This window comes from Sus scrofa, chromosome X, assembly GCF_054392235.1.
Source record: "Sus scrofa isolate SSC_HxYL_T2T_F1_AM1 chromosome X, Sscrofa_HxYL_maternal_Yorkshire_Landrace_v2.0, whole genome shotgun sequence".
Taxonomy (NCBI): domain Eukaryota; kingdom Metazoa; phylum Chordata; class Mammalia; order Artiodactyla; family Suidae; genus Sus; species Sus scrofa.
This window is the reverse complement of record NC_139401.1, coordinates 100,496,985-100,521,277: the sequence shown is the minus strand read 5'-3', so window position 1 is coordinate 100,521,277 and position 24,293 is coordinate 100,496,985. Positions and strand designations below refer to the sequence as shown.

Below are 24,293 nucleotides of genomic sequence, written 5' to 3'. Positions count from 1 at the left end.
GCTATTCAAACTTCCAAACCAATTCCGGCGGAGAGACGCTGTCACCCCACGGGCAGAGGCCTCTGCAATGGCCCCTTTCCCAGAATCATGGTCCAGGACAGCAGCAAGTGGCCCTTGTGACCTGTGCCCATGAAGCCATGGCCCTGGGTGACTTGGTTCTTGTTCAGCTTGCCTAGCATGCGTGGTCCATGTGGTCGGAACAACGGGGTGGAAAAGCAGGACAGGGAGTTAATCGAAATGTTCACAGAGGATGGGGCTGCTCCTGCGGAGCACACGGGCCTCATCCGGCACGTCCTCCCCCATTTGGGATCGTACCACTCCAGAAGAATCCGTGGCCTTGCAGGTCAAATAGAAAACTGCTAATGGTCAGCCCCAGGCTGAGAAAGTGCAGGCAACGCATGTGCTCTTGGGAAGGTTACAGAGTGAGTTTGGTAAGCGGGGTGCACAGCACACTGAAGAATTGTAAAAAATTTGCTTTCTCTTCACCTCCTTTTGTGTGTGTGTGTGTCTTTTGGGGGCCACACCTGCGGCATATGGAGGTTCCCAGGCCAGGGGTTGAATTGGAGCTGTAGCCGCTGGCCTACACCACAGCCACAGCAACGCCAGATCCGAGCAGCCTCTGCGACCTACACTGCAGCTCTCGGCAATGCCAGATCCTTAACCCACTGAACGAGGCCAGGAATGGAACCTGCGACCTCAGATTTGTTTCCGCTGAGCCATGATGGGAACGCCTCACTTCCTTGTTTTGACATTAAGTTAGGTGAGATCCACATAATGCACAATTCACCACTTGAAAGTGCGCAATTCAGTGGTATTCGTGTATTCACAATGTTGTGCAACCACCAGCTCTAGCTAACTGTAAAATTTTTTCATCAGTCCAGAAAACACTCCATCTCTAGGAAGAGGTCACTCCCCATTCTCCCTCGGTCAGCCCCTCAGAAACCGCTCATCTTCCGTTGCCCTGAGTCTGCTTATTCTGGACATGTCATATCGATGGAGTTATACAATGTGTGACCTTACGTCACTTTTTTTTTTCTCTTTTTGGCCGCCCCCGTGGCATATGGAAGTTCCCAGACCAGGAATCGAATCTGAGCCAGAGCTGCAACCTACGCCACAGCTGCAGCAGTGCCGGGTCCTTAACCCTCTGTGCCAGACAGAGGATCGAACCAGTGCTTCCACAGAGACAAGCTGGATCACTAACCCACTGAGCCATGGAGGGAAATCCACTGGCTTCTTCTACTTAGCATAACATTTTCGAGGTTCACCCTGGTTGTATATCTCCGGACATGATTCTTTTTGCTGGCTGCATAATATTTCATTGTATGGATATATCACAATTTATTTATCCATTCATCCACTGATGGACATTTGAGCCATGTCAATCACTTGGCTCTTATAAATAATGTTGCCACAAACACAGGTGTCTAAGTTTCCATGTGGATGTATATTTTCATTTCTCTTGGGAATATTTTTTTTTTTTTTTTTTTTTTTTTTTTTTTGCCATTTCTTGGGCCGCTCCTGTGGCATATGGAGGTTCCCAGGCTAGGGGTCGAATCGGAGCTGTAGCCGCTGGCCTACGCCAGAACCACAGCAACACAGGATCCGAGCCGCGTCTTCGACCTACACCACAGCTCACGGCAACGCCGGATCGTTAACCCACTGAGCAAGGCCAGGGACCGAACCCGCAACCTCATGGTTCCTAGTCGGATTCATTAACCACTGCGCCACGACAGGAACTCCTCTTGGGAATATTCTTAAGCATGGAATTGTAGGGTCATATGGTAATTCTACCTTGAAACTTTTGGAGAAACCATCAAACTGTTTTCCACAGCAGCTGTACCATTTTACATTCCCACCAGTATGAGGGTTCCAATTTCTCCACATCCCCACCAATACCTGTTATTATCTTTTTTTTTTTTTTTTGTCTTTTTAGGGCCGCACCCGCAGCATATGGAGGTTCCCAGGCTAGGGGTCGAATCGGAGCTACAGCTGCTGGCCTACACCACAGCCACAGCCATGCCAGTTCTGAGCCGCGTCTGTGACCTACACCACAGCTCATGGCAATGCCGGATCCTTAACCCACTGAGGAGGCCAGGAATCGAACACACATCCTCATGGATACTAGTTGTGTCCATTTCCACTGAGCCACAGTGGGAACTCTCCTTTTGTCTACTTTTTAATTGTGTTGGCTTTCTGTTAAATTTTCAGAGTCCTTCATATCTACTCAGGAGGTTAAACCCTTACCAGATATATGATTTGAAAATATTCTCTCCCATTCTGTAGGCTGTCTTTTTCACAATCTTGATAATGTCCTTTGGTAGACAATATTTTCAAAATGGTTATGAAGTCCAATTTATACATGGACTTTTGTTGCTCTTGTTCTGGGCGTCAAAAATCTAAGAATCCATTGCCAAATCTTAGGTCATGAAGATTTACCCTGTGTTGTCTTCTAATCGTTTTTAGCCCTTGGATTTAGGTTGTTGGTCTATTTTGAGTTAATTTTTGTGCATGGTGCTGTACTGCAATGGTTAGTTTTCTTAGGCTGAACCATCCTTGTGTTCCCAGGGTAAATTCCACTTGGTCACGGTGTAGAGTCCTCTCTCAGTGTGTTGCTGGATACAGCTTGCTGGTATTGTGTTGAGGATACTGGTCTGTGGTTTTCTTTTCTTGTGGGATCTTCGGCCCACTTTGGTGTCAGGGTAATGTTGACCTTATAGGATGTGATATGAAGTGTTCCTTCCTCTTCTACTTTTTGAAAGATTGTGAACAGGATTAGTGTTAAAACCTGAAATATTTGGTAGAATTCACTGATGAACCCGAGCTGGGAGTTTTGAGTTGGGAGGTTTTGGCTTGTTGATTCAAGCTCTTGTTACAGATCTGTTCAAAAGATCTTTTTCTTCTGGAGTCAGTTTTGGTAATTTGCATGTTTCTAGAAACTTCTCCATTTCTTCAAGACCATCTAATTCATTGGCAAATATAACTGTGTATAGTGTTCTCTTATAATGCTTTTCATTTCTGTAAGGTTGGTGGCAACATCCCTGCTCTCATTTCCAATTTTAGCTGTGTGGGTTTTTTTTTAATCCTTACTGAGTCTAGCTGAAGGTTTGTCCATTTTGTGGATCTTTTTAAAGAACCAACAATTGGTTTTTATTGATTCTGTTTTTTTCCTATTCTCTATTACATTTATCTCTGCTTTAAGCTTAATTCTTTCTTTCCTTTTTTTTTTTTTTTTTTATTTGGTCTTTTTGCCATTTCTTGGGCCACTCCCACGGCATACGGAGATTCCCAGGCTAGGGGTCGAATCGGAGTTGTAGCCACCGGCCTACGCCAGAGCCACAGCAACGTGGGATCTGAGCTGCCACAGCTCACGGCAACGCCGGATCCTTAACCCACTGAGCAAGGGCAGGGATTGAACCCGCAACCTCATGGTTCCTAGTCGGATTCGTTAACCACTGCGCCACGACAGGAACTCCTCTTTCTTTGCTTCTGTTGGCTTTAAGGGTAGCCTACTCCTTTTTCTAGTTCCTCAGTGTGTAAAGTTAGGGTATTGATTTCAGAGATGCCTTTTTAATATAGGTATTTACAACTATAAATTTAACTCTGAATGCTGCTTTCACTGTATCCCATAAATTTGGGTATTTTCTAATTTCCCTAGCGATTTCTTCTCTAGCCCTTTGGTTGTTTAAGTGTGTTGTTTCATTTCCACGTGTTTACGGTCTTACCGGTTTTCCTTCTGTTTTTGATTTCTAGCTTCATTCATTTGCTCAGAGCAGATACCGTGAGTAATTTCAATCTTTTAAAATTTATTGATAATTGTCTGACGGCCTAAGATATGATCTATCCTGGAGAATGTTCCATCTACACTTGAGAAGAATCTGTGTTCTCTTGTCATGTAGCGTATCCTGTGTATGCCTTTTAGGTGTTACTCGAGCCTTCTGTTCCTTACAGATGTATTGTCTGTTTTATCCATTACTTAAACTGGGATATAGAAGTCTCCACCTATTATTGTAGAACTGTCCATTTCTCTTTTCAACTTTGTCAACATTTCCTTCATATTTTATGGAGCTCTGTTGTTTTGTGTGTGTGTATGTGTGTGTGTGTATAAATATATATATAATTGTTGTATCTTCTTGATGAATTGATCCTTTTATCAGTAAAATGCCCTTGTCTCTCGTAACAGTTTTTCACTTAAAATCTCCTTCGCCCGGTATTATATAACCATCTCCACTTTCCTTTGGCTATTTGCATTAAATATCGTTTTCCATCCTTTCGCTTTCAACCTATTTGTCTTTGGATCTAAATTGAGTCTCTTATAAGCAGCATCTAGCTAGAGCATGTCTTTTTAAAATCCACTTGGCTAGTATCTATCTTTTAATTGGTGAGTTTAACCCGTTTACATTTAAAGTGATTACTGATGAAGAAATTTTTTTTCCTGCCACTGTGCTATTTGTTTTCTACGTGTCATATCTCTTATGTGCTTCAATTCCTCCAATACAGCCTTCATTTGTGTTTGATGGATTTTTTTCCTAGTGTACCACGTTGATTCCATCTTCATTTCCTTTTCTGTATCTTATTTTCTTAGTGGTTACCATGGAGATAGAGTTAACATTCTCAATTTATAACAATCTAGTTTGATCTATTTTTCTTTTCCTTTTAAAAAGACTGTAATTTTAGAGCAGTTTTAGGTTCACAGCAAAGTTGAGCAGAAAGTACAGAGAATTCCCATATACTCCCTGCCCCGCCTCCTCCACCTCACGCACACAGAGCCTCTCGTGTTATCAACATCCTACACCACAGTGGTCCATTTGTTTCAACTGATGAACCTACACTGATACCAAAGTCCAGAGTTTACATTAAGGTTCATTCTTGATGCTGTACAGTCTATGGGTTTTGGTAAATGTCTAATGAAATGTATCTACCATTGTAGTATCACACAGAGAAGTTTCACTGCCCTAAAAACCCCGTTTCGCCTCTTCATTCCCCCACCTCCAACTCCTGGTAACTACTAATCTTGATCACCCCTTTTAAATAATCATAATAGTCAACATTTATTGAGTGCAGACTTTGCAATAAGGATCGTGTCAGACACTTTTCAACAGCCTTATGCATTTCCCATTTTCCAGAACCCAGATCAAAGAAGTCATCAGTCATCCAAAGCCACCTAGCTACAAAGGGGCAGAGCTAGCATTCAAACGGAGCTTGTCAGGCTCCAGAGACAGCTTTTTATCATTCGCTCCGCTGTCTTAATGAAGATGAAGATGATGGTGACGATGGCGGTGGGAATGGCAGCAGTGATGGCATCTAACATTCATGGAAGGAGTGCTTACGATGGGTCAGGCACTGTGCCGGGTGCCTCATCTATCCAATCTTGACACTTGTGCTGTGAAGGAGGAATTACTACTGCTATCGCCATGTTATAGATGAGCAAACTGAGGCTCAGGTAAAAGAACCATCTCCCTCAAATGCACAGAACCTACTAAAGAGAGGCTGGTCACTATGGCTGAAGACTTCATTTTGACTACCCACCATCTCTCTCTAGGGCTGAAGACGGCCAAGACACAGGACAAGGTCTTTGCCTGGAAATGGCTTGGTTTTGGTTTTGGAAGTTCCAAACCCAGAGACTTCGACCTGATGTTACCAGACTCTCTTTCACAAGAACACATGGGGTCTGGCGGCACTGCTCTCCCACGGCGCAGGGGAGACTCGGCCCTTGGCGCTGCGGCTTCTTACTGCCTTTCTCATCATGGGAGGACAGCCCCAGCCTCTGGGTACACAACCAGGGCTCAGAAATAGCCCCCTAATCGGCCTCATCAGCTTTGAAGGAGGCCACTGCAGGAGGGGCCTAAGTAGGCCAACACTTTAACCCAGTTACATGAGGGCAGCTGTAATCCGGGCTGATCATGTCTTGCTAAGCTCTCTCGGGGGGTGGGAAAAATGTCCAAAAACTACTTCCTGTGCCCACGTATCCCTGGGTCTCACGGTGGACACTCCTTCTCCTTCTGGAAGAGCTTGGCCTCAAGGCGACAAGGGCCGAGCTTAATTAGAGTGGCGGCCAGGACTGAGGGAAGGTTGGTGGCGATTTCCAAGGGCAGTGGATGGCCATGGCTTAGGCTCCCCTAGGTGCTGCCAAGGTGCCGCTTTTCCTTGAAAGGTCTGCTGCCTGACCCTTCTGCTACCTTGACTGGCCCTGGGAGTTCCCTGGGGAAGCGGGCTGAGCTGCCTGGCCAGGCTGTGGTTGGGAAAGAAACCCGAGCTGTTGGGGGGCGGTTGGCCTGGCTTGTCTGGCTCCCTCCCTGTCAGCTGGCATGGTGGGCTCCCCTAGGCAGGTGCACTTGGCCTCCTCTCTCTCCCGGCCCCCAAAACATTTGCCCCCCCAGGGACGGTTCAACAAAGTGGGCTTCCCGTGGTCAGGAAGCAGAAAGCTTGCCTGGCCTGGGTGGATGCTGGCAGGGAAGAAAGAGAGCGGGGAGTGTCAGGAGACTCTCCGCTAAAAGTTGGTTTCCAAGTTTTCCCAAATGGCTTTTCTCTACCGGGAAGGTGACTCTCACGAGGAAGAGGAAGAAGAATCAAAATTATGACAGCGCTTCAGTGATTCTAAGACCCCTGAGATTGTACCGCTGAAAGAAAAATAAGTGGCCGATTCAACAGTGTCACGCCATCGACGGTCCGGTGCATCCCAAATTTGGAGACATTCAAATGCTTTGTTCAGAAAGTGTCTCAAGAGTCCATGAAATATCAGAGAACGCCTTAAAACTGAGGTACCACCTCTCTTTCACACCGCACCGACCCGCCGAAATACATAGGGCACAGGAAGGCACAGTGGACAAGTGTAGTCAAGACCCAAACCGACTTGTATGCTCCGAGAAGCAGCCTGGAAACCACACTGTCTGCAAAGGGACCCCCTTACATCAGACAGGACTTTGCAGTTTATAAAGCCCTCTCACACCCAGGATCTCGCTGACGTCTCCCAGCTGCCCTGGAGTTCAGAGAGGTCTGACTTTGACAGGAATACCCAGGACCTAAGAGTGGACAGAGAGCTGGGACTACAGGCCCAACCGCTGAGTCCTACCACCAGGCTTTCCCAGTGACTACACGGGACAACCACTCTGCCAGAGAGGGTGGAGACAGAACTAGCGAGGGTGTGATTAAGTGGCTTTTAAACCCTTTTTGCAATGAAATTATTTGCAGAACCTCAAAGTACAAAGTGGAATAAAATTGGATTTGTTCTGAAAATAGACTCGCAGTCTTTGCAAAGACACGGAAGGTTACCGAAGGGGACGGGGAAGGGGAGGGATGGCCTGGGGGTCTGGGCTTGGCTCATGCACACTGTGGTACATGGAAGGACGGGCCAACGGGAACCTGCCGTGCAGCACAGGGAACTCTACTCACTACTCTGTGATAATCCATTTGGGAAAAGAATCTGAAAAAGAATGAATGTGTGTATATGTATAACTGAATCCCTTTGCTGTGCGGCAGAAATGATCACAACACAGTAAATCAACTAGACTTCAATCAAACTTTTAAAAAAATGAAAGAAAATGGAGTTGTTCTCGGTGAAGCAAGGGGAAAGGCCGGAAGCTCAGCCACTCTGCCCACATCTCATCCTGACTCCCTGAAGCTCTGAGGAACAATCTCCAAACTTTGGGGTAAGGGGTGCCTCAACTCTCCTGGTAATTTTTTTGGGGGCCACGCCTGCGCCACAGCAGCAACCCAAGCCACAGCAGTGACGTCAGCTCCTTAACCCACTGAGCCACCAGGGAACTCCAGTAGTGATCTTTTTCCGAAGCTCATTTCAATACTATTTTTCATACCTTTCGGTATGTCTTATAATTTTCATTAAAAAAAAAAAAAGTGGCATTGGCGTAGACAAGCCAGTCAAAGAGACGACTCACAATCTGGAAGCTTGAAGTCCAAACAAAACAAAAAGTTTGCTTTGAATTATGAGCTGGGGTGAGGCCTGGGCATTGAGGTGTGGTTTTTTTTTTTTTTTAAGGTCCCCAGGGGATTCTGACATGCAGGACAATTTACAAGCCCCTGTCTCAAAGGTGGCATTCTGTCAGCTCCAACACTCTGGAAGCCTGAGGGTATGTCCTGCTGCCCACAGGAGGGCCCCTCCACACTCGGCAGGGGAATACTGGAGGCACCCAGGGTTTCTCTCAAAACATAAGGAGGCTGGGGACTCTCCGCAAGTAGGGACGGGGCAGCTGAAGGGCCGATAAAAGCAGGTGGCACCTCTGGCAGGCCCCTTGGATTGAGCGAGGAGAAGGAAGGGGCGGACAGCTGGAGCAGTGGTACAGCTGGAGATGGGTCATTGGAAAGGAGGACAAGTGCCCTGTCACCTATCAGTTTTGTCAAGGAGGGGCCCTCCTCGTTATCATCACCTGCCGCATAGGGAGACTCCGAGGCGAGCGGCTGGCCTAGGAAGTCAGCTGTGAAGGGCTGAGCCCTGTGTGTTCTCCATCAGCAAAGGGGCAGCCTTCCCTACTGCCTCCCTGGGAACAGCTCAAACACCCAAGCTGTGCAGCTTAGAGGCTGGGCTGAGGCTGCCTGGGAGAGAGGTGGGTACCGGCACTAACAGAGAGTCCTTGACTTTGGGACTGGGCCGGCCCTGCTGGTTGCCAAGGTTAGCACACCACACGCATCTGCATCTGTCAGCCTGACATCTGGGGATCACTGCTCCCCTGCCGGCCTTTGCAAACCAGGACAAGGGGAAAACTCCTTGGGGCTCAGAGGGGTAGGTGACACATTCCACGGGCTGGTGGGGCTTTTGTCACGCAAACAAACACCGACTCTGCTCCAGGAGCAGAGTGGATGGGGGAAACCCTTGGGGCGGGGGGATGAGTGGCTACCGGAGATGCATTAAGGCCCTTGGCTGTCTTGCCCGCCCACCTGCCCAGCGGTCTAGGGAAGGGTTCGTCTCTGTTCTCTTTCCTGATAACACGGCCTCATCATCCTGGATCCTGGCTCCCAGGGGGTAGAGGGGGGAGGGGGCTTGGGGGGTAAGAGTAGAGAAGCAGGATGCCCCCCCACCCCCCGCCAGGAGGCCCACAGGCTGGAGCTTGAGGTGCCTGGGCCATCCGAACACACAGCCCCATGCAGCAGAACTCAGGGGATGGGCAAGAGCCTGTGGGGCCAGGGTTTCTCACTAGGGGACCACGGCGCCTCCCACCATTTTGCAGGACTCTGGGATAAGAGCACTCTTGACTGAACACCTTCCAAGGACCAGGTCTGGGCCAGGGGCTGGAGGATGAGGCACAACCCAGCCTGCCCTCAAGGAGTTCAGCGTCTCCAGAGGGAGAGCGGGAGGCGCGCCATGATGAATTCCACACTAGGAGGCAAATGGGGGCCTCACAGTGAGTACCAGGGGCTGTAGGAGCTGAGCGGACGGGGAAGGCCGGGCACAGGAGCTGGCACTTGAGCTGAGGCCTCTGGACAAGCAGGGAGAGGGGGTAGCTGTGGAAACAGCACGAAGAACAAGGCGAGGAAGCGGGAAATGGCAGAGAATGAATAAGTGGAGTTCCGCATGGCTGGAGCACAAGGGACTCTGTGGGAGGGTCTTTGCGAGAGGTGGGGGTGAGATGAGCCCCAGAAAGTGATGCTGTCAGGTTGGCACCGAGAAGACTGTTGCCTGGAGTAGAGGGTACAGATTGGAGCAGAGACCTTCGGCGGGGGCAGATGCATTAGCCCAGGGGAGAGGGGGCCACGGCCTAGGTCATGGGTGTTTAGCTCTTTCTGAAACGGGACACACACACACCTAGACCACAGGGCCTATTTTCCTTGCCTCCCTCTGGCAGCCTCTCCCCGGGGCCAGGCAAGGCCTGGCCCCTTGATCCCCATTCTGTTTACTCGTAGGCCTTGCAGGGGCTCGGAGGCTCGCCAGGGTCAGGTCTACCGGTGCGGCAGCGGGAGAAAAGATGGGCTTGACTCCCCTGCCTCTGCCTTGCCTTCTGCATCACTGCCCGGCTCTCTTCCTGTTCCTCTCTGGCCTGGGGGTCCTGGGCAAGGGTCTACCCGGTCATCCCAGCACCCCAGACAGGCAGCGGAGTCCAGGGGAGAGTGCCCGGCACCGAGGCTCTGGAGCCCCACGAAACTGGCTTCCCAGGCCAGCTCTCTCATCGATGGGCTCTGAGCCTCGGCTTTCTCTGCCTGTTCCATGGAGATAGCATGCCAGGCAGCACGGCGCACATCTGAGGGCATTCCATCCCGAATGCGTGTGACGGAGCCGCAGCACACGGCTATAGCTATAGCTTTGTTGATGGAGAACCTGGGGTTGCAAGCGAACAAATCTTGCCAGTGGATTTGTGGCCCAGCCTCACCAATAGCCTAGGTGCCCAACCCCGGCCAGCGAGGAGGAGCTAGCTGCACCTGCCCTTGGGGCTGCTGTGCCTAGCTGTGTCCCTTCTAGAAGCAGCCGCACTGTCAAAAGACAGAGTAGGGCCTCCACTGGGCTTAAAGGCGGGCCGAGCTAATCAGTCACCAGGGGTTGCTCAGCGGGAAGCCCCAGGCAGGCCTGTTCCCCGCCGCCCCCCCGGGGAGGATCTGACCGGTGCTCAGCAGAGGGGCCCTCGGGACACTTGGGATGAAGGAGCCGGATCACATCTGGTTTCAGAGCTGCCTGCTCTAGCCCGGACCTCCAGCCTGGCCCAGCGCACGTGGGACCCCGCGAGCCCGACACACAAGCCCTGCTACGAGCTAAAGGCCTGCCAGCTCCCTGCAGCCCTGGTGGAGGCAAGCAGTGCAGGAGAATCTGAGGCTGCACATCCGGCCACGCAACTCATGGGGCAGAGCTGTGCTGAGCATGCCAGCGGTCCCTCGGCGGTCCCTCCACGGCCTGGGCCACCGGTGGCCCCTTTTGTCTACTTTCCAAAGCGGAAGCCCTTCTGAGAGGGTTCTGGGAAGCAAGGCCAAGACTCCCGGGTTCTCATAAATCTTTTAATAACAGTAAATGAAGTAAAGATTTAACAGTAAAGTCCCGTGGTGAGGGTTCCTTTTCATTCAGGGATCTTCAACAACAGAAACACCTCAGACTAAAATTCAGAATGCTAAGTACACAAATTAATGACCATTTATTTCCAAAGGTGACCGCAGAAACCATTTCAGTACAATCAAAAGGTTTTACAAAACAGAAAACATTACAAAATGCCCCAAGAGGTGAGCAAACTGGTGGCGGGCACAGAGCACCCAAGAACCAGCTTGGCAAAAATACTCATCCTGCAGCCTTTTTTGGGGGGAGGGGGAGTGGGGGCACAAAGGCTGGCTCGAAAGGAAGCCACTGTGGGGGGCGGGTGACAGGGTGATGGGGGTTGGGGGGGGGTCTGCCCAGTGCATAGCAATCCCACCTTGGGAATGAGGAAGGACTGGGGTGGGGGTGGGGGGAATGACAGAGGCACTGCCATTTTCCTGGCAGAAAGAATCACAAGTCAGACTATCCTATCCTGTCTACCACAATGACACCAAGAGAAATGAAGAATTCTTCCAAATATAATACAAAACGGACACTGAAAGAAAGCGGGTTTCCAAAACAACAGCTTGGCTTGAAAAACGCCTCTGTTTTGTTTGTTTCGTGCCACGAGTAGCAAACCAGTGTACAAAAATGTCACAAGGGCAACGACAAGCGACTAGGTTTTCCTGAGCAGGAGTGGCTCGACTCTATATACAGAAGAGCAAGGCTCGTTCCCTCTCAGGACCCCAACCCGCCGCCCAGAGGGCAGGGCGGGGTGTGCAGTGAGGGCGCTCCTTCCCAGTAGGCCAGGGCAGTGCCACACCAGCCCTTCTCCCCTCGCCCACCTCCCCTTCTCCACTTTGGATGACTCGGGATGGGCGTCCGAGACAGTCTTTTTGGCCGAGGGAGAGGTAGGGAGGGGCTTCTGTCAGCCCAGACCTACCACCAGCACACAGAGACGTGCTGATACCCTGCGATGTATGTGTGGGCAGCTGCGCTCGCACCACAAAACACTGCATTATATCGACAAGCACGAAGAACCAAGGCCCAATGGAGGCTGCAGCCAGAGGGATGATGTGAGAGCTGGACTTGGGTACCGGATGAGAAAGGGAACCGACCGCCCTGCGAGCAGCTTCTGTGGATGCTGAGAAGTCGCAGGAGAAAGAGAGACGGTTGGCTTGGGAGACTGAGGCGGTGGCTTCCTCGCAAGCTGACAGAGGAACGTGGCCCTGGGCCTCCGGGAAGAAGATGGGCCCCGATCATCTTTGGTGTAAGGAACCAAATACGGGGGTGGGGGAGGGGGGGCCGCGAGCAGGCATGACCTTCTCTCTGTGACCGTGAGCTGATGCTGCGAGTTGGCCAGCTGAGCACACTGTTCTCATGGGCCCAAATCTTTAGCCTAGGCTACCTGGGGACTGGAAGGAACACTCCTCTCCCTTCCCAGGGCCGGTTTAAAAGAAGCTTCCACAAACACCGTCTCAGACACACACAGAGCTCCCACACGCTGGCAAAGAGCATGTGGAAACTTGGCCAGGCTGGTTGGGGAACCCCCTGTGCACTCACAGACAAGCAGGGCTGGAGGGGCACCCCCTAGGCAGGCCGCTGAGGGTCTGGCCAGGTCACCTCTCCACATGGGCCTCAAGGACAGGCCAACCGAGATGCCGGCTGCTCCCCCAGGACCTCAAATGCTGGCCGCAACTCCCCATGGCGCCCGTGGCCAGGGCTTGCTATCCATTCCTCCCCCACTACATGTTCGGGAGCCAGCCTGGCCCCCAGAAGTCCTGCATCTCCCTCCCCTTGGCTTCCCCCTGCCCTGGGCAGGTACACCTGCCTCTGGCCTGACCAAGCCAGGCACGTGGCTTCCACTTTCTTCTTTCCTTCCAGGCAGCAGCGAAGTGCCAGCCAGTGTGGGGTGCTGAGCTGCAGCCAGGGCAAAGGCAAGCTTTTAGAGGCCGGCCAGCGCGAGCAAAGCTGGGGCCGATCGGCCCCCGGCACCGGACCATGGACACAGGGAGGGGGAGAGCGAGCCCACAGGGCCGCTCTGCCAATGTGCCTGGCCAGCTGGCCCCCGGCTGAGGCGGAGACTCTGTGTTCTGGCCGGGGACATTCTGGCAGGGGACAGGACAGGCCCCCGGGGGCTCCTCCTTCACACCTTTCCTTTTGTGAAGAGGTCATGGGCACGGACCCCCGACCTGGCACATTTCCTCCTTTGCCACGCCCCCATGTGGCTGGTGGGCGGAGCAAATCCAGCCACTCAAGAGGTGCCTCCGCCAGGGTGAGCCTGGGATGAGCGGCACTAAGAAAAACTCGGCCAAACCCTCCAAGGTGGCAGAAAATGAGGGTATGCATCACGAGGGGCCCATGGGGAGCCAGAGCACTCAGTGTCCCTCCCTCCTGCAAGCCCACACCAGAGGGACTGGTGGCCTCGGTGCCGGCGCGCCTCTGCCAAGGGGCAAGGCCCTGCCTTCTTCCCAGAGGCGCTCTTCCACTCTGCTGCCCGCCGCAGGCCCACCTGCTAAACTCATGACCGCTGAACCACTACAACTCAGTCTGGGTCCGACACAGGCAACACCTGAAATACCAAAGAGACCCGGGGACAACTGGCTTGCCTGGACTGGGAGAGGGGAGGGAGGCCCATCAGGAGGTCAGGGGAATGACCTTTTCCATGCTTAAGAAATCTACTCTCAGAAGAGCCACGGAAGAGTCAGCAGACACCCAGCCACGGCCTCCCTTCTTGAGGGCCAGGTAGGACTGAAGCTGTCTTGCAACACAATGACTTCCTCTCAGAGCTCTTGAACCTCCTCCACCCATGTGGACCTGATTCCTTGGTGCGGCCCTTTCAACCTAGACATGGACTTTGGGGGTGGGCAGGGTGCACAGCCTGCGATGCCTCCCGCCCTAAGCAATTCCGCTCTGCCTTTTGGCACAGTGACTGACATCTGGCCCTATGCAAACGAGGCTGCAGGATCTGTATCTTCCAAACCCTGGATGCTGACAGAGCCTGTCAAACCACCGAGTGGGCCGACAGGAGTCCCTCCAGAGACAGGCCCTAATGCAGGGCTTCTCCAAATGCACACATCAAAAACAAAAACAAAACAAAACAAAACAACAAAAAAACAAAGGAACAAGCAAACACAACCCAAAAAGCCAAAACAAAAACAAAAACAAAAAACAAACCCAACTCTAGCTCATCCTGCCCTGAAGCTGCCTTTTGAAAAGAGAAAGAGAGACATTTAAGGGGCACTCACAATGAAAACACCATCTATTATCAACATTAAACTGAACGCAAGCATGATTCACATCATAGGTTTCTCGAGTTACCACTTCTGTTGATTAACTGCTGTGCTCACTTCTGATTGGGATGTGGGTCACCTCTCAGCTCTCAGGCAGAATTTACCCAAGGTCTTGCCTAGTATGAGCCAGTGGGCATTTCAACCTTGTTCACTTTGGATTTGCCACTGCAACAGGGCTCAGTAGGATCTAGCCCCTGGGCTGGGTAGCGCCCCCACCTCCCACGGCTGGCAGTATCCTGGAGGGAGTGGCTGGTTGGCTGCTTGCTTTGAGTCATGGGACACTAGTGGGAAGAATCTGGCCAGTTCTATTTTGGCCACGAGCTGGGAAATCCCTTGGCTCTGGGCTTGCCGCTGGTATAGAAACAAGGCCTCAGTCCCCTCACGGCGGGGGCTGTGCTGGAGGCAGAAGGGGACCCCCGGCCGAAGGCTGGAGGTCCCTGGCAGTGGAGAAATGAAACACAACCCAATCGCATTGCTTCGACGCCCAAACAACTCCTGCTGCTTGTTGTTCCCTTTCTCCTCAACCAGCTGTTGTTAAAGCACCAACAAGCAGAGTGACAGCCACTGACTACCGTCTCCCCATGTAAGGCCACTAGAAGCAGGGAGAGAGCGCCAGAGGGGAGGAGGAAAGGTCCGGCCCTCAGCACTACCACCCCCGCCAGGCTCTCGGAGCCTCCGTCCTGGGGGAAGAGCTGGTGAAGGAAAAAGTGCTGGAAGAAAGGGACGGGGGTGGGGGGGGGAAGAGAAATACACCAAACACCCTACTGCCCTCTCCCATGATTTCATCAAGAACTGGGTGTCCTCCAAGTCAAGTCAGGACTTGTTTCCTCAGGGGGAGAAGAAAAAAAGAAAAAAGAAAAAAAAAAAAAACCAAACCACCCCAAAACAAAAGAAAAAAACAAAAATAAAAACCCCGCAAGCACCTTCAGTCTATTTTCTTGGCTGGAAGCCGGAGCAAATCCAGCAGATATTTACACAAGGGCCCAGCCATGTATGAGAACAGGATAACCAGCTTCCCGTGGGTCATGGTCATGAGAGTCTGGTGTCCCGAGGCCCAGATGCGGTACCAGGGGCCGTAGAATGGGTCTGAGATGGCCGGACACAGCATGTTGTTCAAATTCACTTCGGTGACCTGCAGGGACAAGGGAGGCAGAGTGAGCGTTCGCCGTCCTTAGGCTTTCTCTGGCTTCTGCCAGTTCAGCCGGGTCTACCTAGGGGGCTAGACAAGGAGGGATTGACAAATCCCCACCTGTTCATAGCAGGGTCTTTCTCCCCTAGGGTTCCTGAGGGGGTCAAGGCTGGAGAGGCTAGAGCCCTCTGGAGGTCTTAGGGGAGGCCGTCCAGGGGAAGAGCCGGGTGGGCCTGCTCAGTCTTGCCTTCTGCTTGGGCCCAGAGCCCGTTGCCAGTCCTAAGCCTTCCCCAGGTGCCTCGACCCGGGGGGCTGTCTCGGGGTGAAGAGCGGTCCGTCAGCGGCATGGTCCCTGCCTCCAGCTAACTAGCAACCAAGCAAGTTGGGGTGATCGGCCTACCACAGTGGACCTCAAACCGTGACGTCGGAGGCGGGCACAGAATGGGGGCCGGATCCTCAGAGAAGAGTTCATGGGAAGTGACACCTGAATGGACTCATGAAGGATGGATGGGGGTCATGGCGAGGAATGGTGTGAACAGAGCCTTCCTTGTAGGAGGCGTGACCGGAGCCAGGCCCGGAGGTGAGACCGAGCACGGAATGCGTGGTGACATGAGGACGCTGACTCCCCTGGAATCCAGCAGTCCCAGCGGAGAGCAGGTGGAAAGGTATGGGCCTGAAGGTCACCGCACTTCCTCCCCGAGCACAGGGAGCCTTCATGCCAGTGGCAAGGCGCCCAAACCACCCCCGAAGCCAACCCGAGCAGAGCAACGCGCCAGGGAGGGTAAGAGAAAATGACTGCTTCTACGAAAGTGCTGGTGACATCAGTAACGTGCCCTAGGCCGGCCGGGGCCCACGAGGCTCCACACGGCTAATGCTACATTAATGCCGCGCGCGCACAAAGCCAGACGTGCCACCCCTGTCCCGAGGACAGCCCCGGCCCTTTCCAAAGCCCGGCGGCCCGTCACATTAACGACAAGTCCTCACCCCGGCTCAGAGAGGTGGTGGCGTTTTGGACTGTGTCACAGACGGGTGGACAGGGCGCTGCCCAACTCACCCAGAGCGGTGGCAAAGCCGGGACTTGAGCCTGGGTCTCCCAACCCCAGCCCCAAGCCCTTGCCACTCACTTCGCCGCCAAGAGAGACACCCACGCACTCGGCAACCGCGGGCTCCGGAAAACTCAGCTACTGAGTCTGGCCACCATCCACACTCCAGGCGGGTCTGCACACCCCAGAATGCCATGGGGATGCCCCGATACCACGCTTCCACTGGCCACACAGCTCGGAGCCCGGTAGGAGACCCGTAATGGACCCGAGGTCAGAAGCCAGGCCCAGGGCCAGGGTCCAGCCTCCCCGTGGCGTGGCGTCACGTCCACGGCAAACCACTTTCCAGAGCAGCTCACTCTTTCTGACCCAAATGGCCATGAGCGAAGGGCCTCCTTGCCTCTCCAGGGATGAAAGAAACAGGCATTACTGAAGGATTCAGAAAACTCTCTGGAGAGGCCCAGGCTGTGGATCATAAATCAGCAACCCAGACACAACCATGCGACAGCCTGGCCTTTGGCATCTTATATTTTCAAAACAGAACGATACACCAGCGCCAACCAGGATTATCAAGATTTATGAAGAAATCCAAACAGAGGGGATAGAAGGGGACAGAACCGAACTTACCAGGCCCAGGATCTGCAAGACGCTGAAGTGATAAAAGAACATGAGGCCAGTCGAGAGAAGGGCCCACCGGAAACTGCTGAGGGGCTCCGGGGTGTAGGCACCTGGAGGAAGAGGGCAGATGGTCAGACAACAGAGCTGGGGACTCACTTCTCCTCCCTCACCCCGTGAGGGCACAGGTGCTGAGGCCACGGCCGCCATCTGCTCATCACCCGCTCCCGCTGCCCAGAGGACAGCCCTGCTGATGGCTGGTCTTTGTACCACCCCTTCCCTGCCTCAGTTCTGCCACATAATGCAGGCCCATTACAAAGAGAGGACTTTTTATCTTTAGGGCCAAAAGTGCGGCACATGGAGGTTCCAGGCCAGGGGTCCAATCGGAGCTGTAGCCACTGGCCTAAGGCACAGCCACAGCAACGCAGGATCCGAGCCACGTCTGCGACCTACAGTATAGCTCATGGCAACGCTGGATCCTTAACCCACTGAGCAGGGCTGGGGAATCAAACCTGCATCCTCATGGATACTAGTCGGGTTCCTTGCTGCTGAGCCACAGCGGGAACTCCACAAAGAGAGGATTTTTTTAAATGATTATTAGAAAAGAAAGAGTTGGCCCTCTCCATCTGTGAGTTCAACCAACTGGACTGACTGGCCCATGGTTGGTTGAACTTGTGGAGGTGAAGGCCACGGATGCAGAGGGCTGACGGTACGCCCCCGTTTTACATCATGGGCTTGAGCATCCACGGGTTTTGGTACCTGCAGGGGTCGTGGAAGCAGCCCCGCTTGGATACTCAGGGACGACTGCATATGCTCACTACAGGAAATTTAGAAAATGTTCCAAAGTAGAAATGAGATGGAGGATAAGAGGAAAAACAAAACAAAACAACAAAAAAAACCCCCCACCAGCACTCTACTAGCTGAATGTGACCCCTGCTAACACAGGGGTGTGTCTCCTTGGTTACTTTCTCTATACCCCGGGAGCTCCTTCACTTTTTTTTTTTTTGATTACTAATTGGAATCTTACTGTATATATAATTGTATATCCTTCAATTCCACCTAATTTTAATCACTTCCTTATGTTTGTAAAGAGAAACGTTGGGAAAGTATGGCATGGGGGTTGAGAACGTCAGACGGGTTTGGTTTCAAACCCGGGTTCTACCACTTACGGGCTGTGTGACCCTGGAAAAGTTGTTTAAACTCCACGAACCACAGTCTACTCGTCTGTAAAGTGGGGATACTTCTTAGAGCTGTTGTGCCACATGTCAGGTACTGTCACCGCTGCATCACCACTATTATTCAAATAACTACAGAATGGGTCATATCCACTTGTTGTGACATTGCTCATCCTTAGACAATTTGCTCCTCCTAGAACAGCAAGAATCATATATTTTCCCTCTCTCGTCACTAGGACCTGCCATCCCCATAGGCTAGGATGTATCTGAGATCTTGCAGAGCAGGGGTGTGGCTTACAGGATGCTACGGGGGTGTGCCTCCTCCAATGGGGGAGCCTCCACAATGAAAAGAACCTGCAACTTTCCACCCCACGCAAGTAGGTGGCAACGTGATATCCTGGAGTAGCATTTTTCCCAGGTCCGTCTTTCACGATTCATCTATTCATTCACCGGTTATTAGGCACCTATCATATACGAAGCCCTGTACCAGGCTTTGGGAATAGGAATAGAAAGAAGACAGGCTCCCTGCAGCCTCAGACTCACAATCAGGTGGGGAAGGCAGACAAGCCAAGCAACAAGGAGAACCCCGTCTGATGGGTGCCACGACCAAGGTCTGTGTCGAGTGCCACGGGAGAACGGCACTGGGCGTGGGGAGTACAGCTGCTTGGCAGAGGGGGCACAGAGCAGAGTCCTGAAGGGCAAATGGGACTAACAGAGGGCCTTGGCATTCCAGAAGAGCAGCCTGTAGGAAGGCGGACATCTGTGGGAGCGAGGCAATTGAGAGAACTCCAGGGAAGGGCTGGGGCCCCCGGCGACCATGAAATGGGGCAGTGAGCAGGACTAAGAGTCAGAGGTTGGCAGGGCTGGTCTGCTCCAAGCTGGGCCAGGCAGGCCCTGAGAAACCATGCTGAGGGCTTTGGGCTTCATTGTGTGCTGCAGGGTCATGACCCTGAATGCCTCAAGTCTCAGGCGGGCAGGTAACTGAGCGCAGGGCAGTGACCAGAGACACTAGGGAAGCTGGAGACTAGCCCAATGGAAAGCCCAGGCCCCTTGTGGAGAGGGCAGCCCCCCACTCAGCTCCTCCCAAACATGGCCCTAAGGGGCTGTGGGCCCAAGAGTTGCCAGTCTTTCGCTTTTGCAGAAGCCAGAAATAGGAACTTTCATATGGTATTTCCTGATTTTTCAAATGTTGGCAAATAATTCAAAATGTTTTAAGAATGTGTAGCGGACCAAACAAAACATGTCTTCTTGGATGGATTTCAGCCCATGGGTGGCCACGCTTTGAGCTCTGCTACAGTGCCACACAAAGTGGTGGAAGGTCTGAAGCTGGGAAGTGATGTGATCGGCCTGGCCAGGCTGCGGGGGATGGGCTGGAGCAGAGGGGAGGCGGGGAGACTGCTTCAGGAACCTGAAGCGGGGAGGATGGACGGCTTTGAGGATAACCACAGTAGGGCTGGTGACAAGTGGGAGCAAACAATTACCAGGACACGAACGTTGGGAAGGGAGGGTAAGGACAGATCTAGGAAGACTCCCAGGGTTCTAGTCGGGCATCACTGGGTTGATGGTGCCATTGCTTGTGATGGAGAAGAGAGGAGAAGGCAGATTTGGGGAGAAATGAGGCCCACTTCAGACATGCTGAAAGTGAGGTGTCTGTGAAATAGGCAAGTGGAAGGTGTCACTCTGGGAAATGTGGCATGACGGGTGACAGTGTGGGCACTGGAGCTGGGCAGACATAGGTTCTCAAATCCCGGCTCTTGTTGCCGGTTTGACCTCAGGGCCTGGGGAGCCTCAGTATCTCTAGACCTCAGTTTCACTCATCTACTAAGTGCAGTGCCGCTGCCTACTTCACAGGGTTGCCGGGTAGATGAGATCATTTAAGCCATGGTTGAAGCGCCATGTGTGGGCGTTAACGAGGACTGATTATCTTCATTATTATATGAATCACAAGCTCCGTGAAAAGGACAGGGCTGAGTATCCAGATATAGGTGTTGTTGGGACACAACAGTAACCCAAGTCACAGGAGTATATGCAGACCTCAGAAGGGGGCGATTTGGGGTGACTGGAGCCCGCTGGGCCTTCCGGGGGAGAAGCTCGGGCTGGCTCTGTGAAGAAAACGCAGCTGACAGCACATCTGAGTCAGAAGATCCTTTGGGGGCACTGGGCTCATCCTGACCTCCATTTCGTAGATAGATAAACCGAGGCCACAGCCCCAACAGTGGAGCACTGGGCTCTCAGGCACTGCCAGGGGCCTCAGTGCTCAACACCCCCACTGCCACTTGTCCAGACCTGCATCGCACCCAGTTGTATATGAAGTTTTGCACCAAGTTGTCCAGACAAGAGCGCCTGGGGTGGAGAACCTAGTGGGATTGTTTCCGTGTTCCCAGCATCTAGCACAGCGCCTGGAGTGCGCTCCCACTGCATGCACTTTCCTGGCTGCTGAATGAGTGGGAACTGGGCACCGTGTGGTCACCCTGGTGGCTGGGAGCCTAAAGGGGAAGAGGGACCCGGAGGACCGACAGGTGCTTAGAGCCTCCAGCTGGTTTCCCCAAGGGTCCCTTCCCTCCGGCCTCTGCTTGGCTCCCCCTGGTGGCAGCTCGGCAGTATTGCAGGGCCCAGGGGGCTGGGGGGGGTGCAGAAAGAGGTTGGGAGGGGGAAGTGTCCTCACAGCAGGGCTTCAGTGGTCCTCCCTGACCCTCTCACTTAAAGCCCCTGACCCTGTCCTGCCTCAGGCTGTGGGGGGAAAGGAACACCCAGTTTCTCAGTGCTCTCCCTGCCTCCAGTCCAAACCCCATGTTCGTACCATTCGTGCTGTCTTACATCATCTGCCCCACATCAGACTGCCAGTTCTCTGAGGGAGGGGCCATTTCGGAATCGCCTCTTCACCTCCGGCACCAGGCACATAACAGACACTCAAAAAATAACCACTGCTTGGGAAATGAAAGGCACAGACGTTCTGGAGCGTCCATAGAGCTATAACCCTTTAGCTCAACAATGCAACTGTGAAGACTACCATCACATACCCCAAACACGCAACAAACGGCCCTTATGGGCACACAAATATTTACACCTGTGCTACCTATCAGACTGAACCACTGGAAACACACCAACTGGGGAGATAAGTAAACTCTGGTGCCTCGATGTTCTGCAATGATCCACTGCCATTCAAATAACAACTGGACAAACTATATACCTCTGTAGAAAAGTCCCTGGCTCATGATGGCAAGTGTAAACGACGGAACGCCAAACAGTGCATCGATGGAAAACGCAGCTTAGTGGTTCAAAAAAAGGGCCCTGGGGTCAGACAGCCTGGGGTTTGAGCCCCCGCCACTGCCCAGAGGGGTGGCCTCGGGCACACTGTGCTGCCCCTCTAAGCATATTTTCCTGTGTACACAGTGGAGGGAGTAACATCTATCTCTTGGGGCTGCTGAGTGGAGTAAGAGAGATAAAAAAGTAAATACAGCAGCGAGCCTGGCACACAGATGGCAGCTGCTATTTTTACCATGGCAGCCACAGCCACCCCGAACCTCCAAGAAGACTGGACGACAACAGGGAAGCCGGGAGAGAGATGAGCTTTTTCCATGAAGGGGAATGGTGACTGTGGTTTCCCCTGCCTTTTCACTATTGTTGGTTCTTTTCATTGCAAAGGTGATCAAATATTCAATTTCTTTGAAAAACAAGGGAAAAAAAAAGCAAGCACTGTGAGAACAGATGACCCAGTCTACACAGATATATGCAAATGATATGCAAACGCACATCATTCTTTTTTTATATACCTGGATGCAGCCCTTGGGAAAATCTCAGTGAAAGACCAGTTTTTCTTTTAAAGGAAAATAGAAATTGAAGTACTTTCGGAAAAATTAAACACATAAAACTTTTTTTTTTTTAACTGTAAGAAAAAATAAATGTGACATTTTCTGCTAGCATCTTCCATCCCAGGAGGCTAGAAGTGTTCCAGCTCTAAAGGTAGGGGGAAACCGAGATAATAGCTTTTTCTGAAATCAATTTCTGCCAGAAGGAAGCCTTATGAGTGCTGAGAGAGATGTCAACTGCGCCACCAGCAGCCAAGACTGATCCCCAAGAGGCCTGTCTCAAGGGCCCTTTCTCTTACCCTCTGATCCCACCAGGGAAGGACTCAGAGCACAGAGATGAGACTGGGGAGGGCAGCATCCTATTCTCCAACCTTCCTCCTGCTCCCTTCAACTCATTCACTTTTACATGCTCCCCATTCATTCAGCGTTGACTGGGTGCACGCCAGGCACCAGACCCCATGAAAGAGAAGCAACTTGGGACCTACCCTGCAGCTTACACGTGACCAAGAAGATGGTGCGATGAAGTAAGCACGCTGAGTAATGGGGACACTGAGGAAGAGGAGCTGGAGAAGATGACGGTTGGGGTGAGTTTTGGAGGAGGAGAAGATGGGGACAGGAGCTTAAAGAGAAGAAAAGACATTTGGGGCAGTAGTCTGCGAAAAGGCATGGTGGCCGGAACCAGCATGCCGCTGGCGTGTTGTACCAAGCAGGTCTGTGTTACTGGAGCATCATGTGGGAGGGGCCGTGTGTCAAGAGAGGAAGCCGGAGAGACAGGCAAGCAGGCTCTGGTCATGAAGAGCCTTCGTGCTGCGCCCGGGAACTCGGCCTTCATCCTCTGTACAATGACACACCACTGAGAGGTTTCAAACCGGGGAGTCAAGGTCAGATTTATGTTGCAGCTGGCTAGACTGCTCTGGCAGCAGGGTGGATACTGGGCAGGAGAGGCACAAGACTGAAGACCAGTTCGGATGCTGAGGCAGAGGTGGATGACCTGGCAATTCGTCAGACACGAAGGTGCCATCTAGGGTAACCCCCAAGTCTAGGACTTCAGTAACCCAGAGTTGATTCAGGGGAGAGAAGAGTTCAGGTTGGGGACATGGTGACACTGAACGCCTACAGGCTACCCGAGCGGACATCTCCAACAGGCTATAGGAGTCCAGATCTTGAGCTCTGGAGAGGGAGACGGCCCAGAAACAGAGTTTAGGGTATAGGTAAGATCAACATGGGAAGAATCTACAGAATGAGATTAAAGGACCAAGGACAGAGTCTGGGAAACAGCCAAAAGTTACCAGGAGAAAGAAGACTCATTAGAAGACCAGGACTGGGGAGTTCTCCTGTGGTACAGCAGGTTAAGGATCCAGCATTACTGCAGCAGCTTGGATTGCTGCTGTGGCACAGGTTCGATCCTTGACCCAGGAACTTTCACATGCCAAAGATATGGCCAAAAAAAAAAAAAAAAAAGACAGAGAGAGAAGGATGGAAGACAAAATTAAAACTTGCCCTGAGCCACAGGTGGCAACTTACATTTAAATGGATTAACATGAAATAAAATTAGAAATCTCATTCCTCAATAGCACCAGTCACATTTTAGGTGCCCGATAAACCACACAGGCCTGGTGGCTACCATAGTGGACAGCACAGAGATAAGACATTCCCATCGTCATAGAAAATTCCACTGGGAACACATTTCTCTACAGAGCTTCAATAAAGACAAACACGTCCAATGGCTTTGGCAACCTGCTGGCCACTGGGCATCTCTGCTGGGGCAATTTCAGGAAAGTAGTGTTGCAGGAGCCGGGTGGTAAAGGATAAAGGAAAGCTGTCCAGGTGCACAAGGACAGGACGGGAATTCCAGGAAAGGGGAACCGAACGTGCAAATCCACAGAGACGTCATTAGCTAAATTCCCAGTAGTTGCATCACTTCTCTGAATGCCCTCTTCATCCTTTTGCCCTTCCCTAACCTCCGTCTCCTCACACAGAGCCTGCTTCGCCTTTAGCCCGCCCTCCAAAGTACTCACTGGTTTGAGCCCCTAGAGGTAGAGCAGGTCACCTCTTTCTCTGCAGTGCTACTTCCAGACCACTGGGCTTCCTTTCTCCGGAGAAGCCTGCAATGCCACCCACGACCCTTCCCCTTTATGGTTGTCTAGAGACCCCTGGGTCAAGGCCCTTGATGTTCCTCAAGGACGTTAGCGCTTGGCTCAGTACCTTTCTCTCCAAAAACAGTCCTGTCCTTACCGCCTGATAGGGTCAACATATGCCTCCAGGCCCCGGCCTCTCAGCTCCTGAGCCT

General features: G+C 52.3%; 1 protein-coding gene across 10 annotated transcripts in view; it reads right to left on the bottom strand.

The window, feature by feature from the left end:
* The window catches only part of TMEM164 (transmembrane protein 164), a 214,739-nt gene that overhangs the window by 19,003 nt on the left and 171,443 nt on the right, over window positions 1–24,293 (bottom strand). For 7 of the 10 annotated variants that reach the window (XM_085008165.1, XM_085008166.1, XM_021080004.2 and 4 more), the window contains 2 exons: window positions 17,032–17,132; window positions 10,919–15,367 (listed from right to left, as the gene is read on the bottom strand). In XM_085008165.1, coding sequence (XP_084864291.1) covers window positions 15,161–15,367; window positions 17,032–17,132 — 308 coding nt within the window. In that variant the 3' untranslated portion in view covers window positions 10,919–15,160. Of the gene's footprint in view, window positions 1–10,918; window positions 15,368–17,031; window positions 17,133–24,293 lie in introns of those variants that run through there. The other 3 variants (XR_014835524.1, XM_085008168.1, XM_085008167.1) reach the window with 1 other exon arrangement.